This window comes from Oratosquilla oratoria, chromosome 2 (assembly GCF_046742065.1).
Source record: "Oratosquilla oratoria isolate Oo_2021 chromosome 2, ASM4674206v1, whole genome shotgun sequence".
In the NCBI taxonomy this organism is placed as follows: Eukaryota; Metazoa; Arthropoda; class Malacostraca; order Stomatopoda; family Squillidae; genus Oratosquilla; species Oratosquilla oratoria.
Window position 1 is genome coordinate 78707321 of NC_134778.1, and position 5000 is coordinate 78712320.

General features: G+C 41.4%; 1 protein-coding gene across 1 annotated transcript in view; it reads right to left on the reverse strand.

Moving 5' to 3' along the window:
• The window catches only part of LOC143036451 (transmembrane protease serine 9-like), a 43503-nt gene that overhangs the window by 26675 nt on the left and 11828 nt on the right, over positions 1-5000 (reverse strand). Inside the window, exon 2 of the mRNA XM_076203828.1 lies at positions 3095-3278. Within this exon, the coding sequence (XP_076059943.1) occupies positions 3095-3274 (180 nt within the window). The 5' untranslated portion in view covers positions 3275-3278. The remainder of the gene's footprint in view (positions 1-3094; positions 3279-5000) is intronic.

Sequence of the window (5000 nt, forward strand, 5' to 3'; positions counted from 1 at the left end):
CAGCCCTTTGGTGACTAGAAAAAACGCGAGCTGCAACTGAATTCATTTTCAAAATGAACTGAATGAATGGAAGAATATGAAAAACGTTCTATCCTATTCTAAGAATCTTCAACCCCATCCAATCCCAGCTTATTCCATTTTCCACACCTAAATTCTTTTTCCATCCCACTTTAATTCCATTCCATTTTCATTTCATACCATACCCTGCCCGAACGAGCAGTAATGGTGGAAGAATATAGACAAAAAATTTGGCATTTCCAAATGACATATGCTATTACAGAAGCCAATACTAAATCGAATAATTCGAATGTGTACATACATAAGAAGACACTTGCTAACAAACTTCCTGGCATAGAGACGATGTAAAGTAAACACAAAACTAATATATCTCGAAGACCAAGAACGTTATCGTCGACACTGTTCGACTTCTTCACGTTTGTCACCTACCTAGACCCAAACCAGTAACTCAACATCAAGCCACTTCCATATGGAGACAACCGGGTGATAATAACGGGCCACCACAATTGGAGGGTTGTTCCCGGGAAAACACTTCGGCATGCCCCGAGGAACTGGAGCGGGTGTTTATGCAAAATAGGATGTCAGAATGGTAATACCCCTGGAAAGCTTCCGTTACACTGCGTACCCTAGACAGCCTCGAACCAATGAAGTATTCAGCTGTCTCCTTAAAAGGACATGTGTGCTGGTGGCATCATCGGAAGCGTCCCGGTTTCGCATTTGCTTAGTTGTGGGTTCGATGCCCGCTCTATTCTCCAATTCCCAGCAGTCCTAGTTTAACCGCATAATATTGCAAAGGTGAAGGCTTAGGCCGCAGCTATTCAGCGCCTCCTGGCGTAAGCTCCTCACCCTCACCTACCCTCAATGGAAATTGCTTGCTAATGAACAAATACATAATCACATTGGATTTACCATTGATATACATATGACCTTCGCCCCCCAAAATAAGACACATTAGAGGAGAAGCATACAAGAAAATAAATGTATTTAGAAGAGTTACGATAGAAATAGTCAACAGAAAGAAAAGCCTAAGATGGCCAGAGGAACCAGATTAATCATGTATTCCCAACATGGTTCCCAGCAACACAGTAATATTACACATAGTGGAAATTAACTCCTTAAGAATATTAATGGTCTGCATGGAACAAAACATCCGCATGCCATTTAGATCAGTAGTTCCCAAACTAGGAGACGCCCCCCCCCAAACCCCAAGAGAGGCGCGAGAAGGTTACAAGGGGACGTAAAGTGATCTGCCCAAAAATAATTGCTTAATAAGAATAATGAAATAATTCTAAGAGCAAGTATCATACGTGCAAAGTATAATTCTATCAGCCATCTCAACCCGTTTTCTATTAAGATATAAATAGAAAAATGTAAATAGAAATATATATATATATATACATATATATATATATATATATGTATATGTACATGTATATATATATATATACATATATATATATATATATATGTATATGTACATATATATATATATATATATATACATATATATATGTACATATACATATATATATATACATATATATATATATATGTACATATACATATATAGATGTATATATATATATATATATATATATATATATATATATATATATATATATATATACAGTCTCATAAGAATATAAAAAGGGTGGGGGGATGTGGGTCTGTTGGAAGCAAAAACGGGGAATCATATAAAATAGTTTGGAAACCACTGATCTACACCAAGAAAAAAAAATCTTATGGCACTATGGAAGGGTTGGACATCTCAAATCCGATGAACCTTGCCAATACAGAAGTCCGAAACTTGATAAGACTCACTTCATCTCTGACAAACAACATTGTGTTACAAGATTAACAGTGTAGAGTCAACATAGATGAAATCAGAAAATTACAAGGAATAACTTCGGACACCCAAATGGTCGGAAAAGTTAGACATGTCACAGGAAAAAGTAGCGTCCAATTGGTTAACAACACTACCGATCAGGAAGAAAGGCTTTAATCTAAACAAGAAGGATTCCACAGATATTATTGCCCTGAGGTGTGGGTGGCCATTGGATGTTCTACCTAACAGATGCTGCTGCTGTATGGACCATGGAATATGGACTACCCAGCACAGACCACCTGTTCGTGTAGGATCGGTTTTTGTGAGAGGGGAAGAGAACTCTGTAGGACAAATTAAATGATAGTCGTGTATAAGACAGGGCTATTGCAACTGACCTGTACACCATTCGACCTCAGCCAGGGGATGATATGCAAACAGGGTTGATTTTTTTCATGAAGCACAACAAGGGAAGGGATTTCACGGCCCAAATGATTCGTGCAATTTGCAAGGATCATCATCATCAATAGGGGTCATACGCCAGGGAACGCGTTACTTCACTCACACGCCGGCGCCAATCCCCACGGTCTCTCCGAGCAAGCTCCCATGCAGTCACCCTTCCATCCCACTCTTAAATAACTCTCGAAAGGTTCGGTCAGCTTGCCCCGGCCATGAATTCTGTGGGCGTCTCTCCCCTTCTTCGTCTCCTCCATTGAGGGTCGTATTCTCTCGTGGAGACAGGAACCCTCTGAGCGGGACCATCATGGAAACGCGCCACATATAGCCGGAGTTGACGTTCCGAATTATGCTGGAAGTAACTGGACTTGACTGAGTCTCACAGTACAGTGATACGCATCAGCGATGCTCCCTCTACAATGGCAACATGGGCGATATACCCTCACAAGTGTGACCTTTTTTTTTTTTTTTTTTTTTTGCACTTGGTTCAGACATGTCGAGTATTTTGTGTGATAATAGTGTATAGACTTTAAAAGAAAGACTGTGTGCGTGATCGTGCTAAGAAATGGACAACTATAGAGGATATTGGAGAAAACACTCGCAAAAGAAATCTTTTGGGAATATTACTCCACGGTTATATTTTTTCTTTATAAGAAACACAACTAACAATATGGAAATCTCCAAGAGAACACATAGAGAAAGCAAACAATGTGCTAAATGACAGAACATGACTCAACCTTAGGTAACCTAAGTTTTGCACAGGGACTGTGGCTACAGTATACAGGAATTTTGACTCACCTGAGGACACGCCGGCCTTTCAGTTGTAGAAGACTGCCCCTGAAGCCACCAGAAAGAACCGTCGACATTGAAGTTTTGCGCGTCCGGGTCAAATGCGGGGGATCCCTGTTGGGGCAACGCCACAACGGTCCTTGCCGCCGTCGCCGCCACCAGGAGACATAAGCTCAGTGAATCCCACATCACGCTGCGGGCACACAAACAGCAACATTAGAGAGAGAGAAAGAGAAAGACAGAGGGAGAGAGAGAGAAAGACAGACAGAGAGAGAGAGAGAGAGAGAGAGAGAGAGAGAGAGAGAGAGAGAGAGAGAGAGAGAGAGAGAGAGAGAGAGAGAGGGGGGGAGGGAGGGAGAGAGAGAGAGAGAGAGAGAGAGAGAGAGAGGGGGGGGGGAGGGAGGGAGAGAGAGAGAGAGAGAGAGAGAGAGAGAGAGAGAGAGAGAGAGGTGAAGGAGTGGAAAAGAGAGAAGCATTGTTAGAGAGAGGTGAAGGAGTGGAAAAGAGAGAAGCATTGTTAGAGATAGTGGAAGAAGTAAAAGACAGAGAGAGAGTAGTAAAAGTGAGAGTTCAAGAGGTAGAGAACAAAAGACATCAAACAATCAGCTGATCAAAATAAATATCTGTTATAGTTTTTCTCACTTCATCTGGGTGTTTGTATGGATTAACCACTGGAACCAGAGGTTAGCGGAGACTTAAAGCTGCCCGTGGAATCTGGACGACGTCTCCACAAAGTAGGCAGGCAGAAGTTTCACGAAGGGCGTGTCTGAACCCATTTTACTTGCCGAGCAACTGAGTACCGGGAACCCTAGGACCTCTTCATCACAATGAAGGCGACTTTTTGCACTTATTCAAACGTAACCTTTCTAATTTGGCCACCCCACCTTGTGTGTCGTTATGGCTAGATCTGCGGAGGCAAACCAGGGCATTCTTTTGAGCCAACAAGTCACCACCGTGGCAGAGCGTCAAGAAGGGGGCCTTAACATTTTGATATTTGAGATGCAACTGCCTGCTGACGAGCAATCCAGGAAACGCAGTATAGTACAACGTTTCTTTCGTTCGAACTTAATCTAGGAACTTGGTCAAGTTTGCGTGAGTAAACGTCGTACCAGTAAAGACTTTGTCCTCCCATGGTACTTTTTCTGACATACTCTAGTTATACATTAGTTATACATTATACACTCATACATTAGTTATACATTATACACTCATATATTTTAACTGCCAGTAGGCAATTGTAATCCGTCAAAGATGCAGATACACTCTAATAACCAAACTATCATCAAGACCTTTCATCATCATAACATAGATTACGTACTCAAAAGAAACAAACTCTTAATAGATGGGCTGAGCACTTTGACAATCTTCTCAACCAAAAGAACCCATTGAACCTAACATCCTGAAACAAATACCAGAGCTACTCACAATAACAGCACTCAACACTATTCCAGTATTTACCAGAGCTACTCACAATAACAGAACTCAACACTATTCCAGTATTTACCAGAGCTACTCACAATAACAGCACTCAACACTATTCCAGTATTTACGATTACACTACGAGCCATAAAAGGTCTAAAGATCAACAAAAGCGCAGGTCCAGGTTACTTGTCCTCCGAAATTCTAAAAAAAAAAAAAAGAATAGCGGACATGTTCTCCACCAACAAATCCACCAAATGGTGTTAGCCGTGTGGACAACCAAAAACGTCCCCAAAGGGTGGAAAAATGTTAACATAATCACCATTTATAAGAAGAAAGGTGACTAGTCACTTCGTGGAAACAGACGAGGCACATCTTTGCTGTTCACCACAGGGAAAGTTTTTGCTCGAGTCATGCTCGCAAGACTGGCTAATCACTTAAAAAAAAACCCGCCTTACCAGAGACGCAATGTGGCTTCAGAAAAGACAGAGGTACC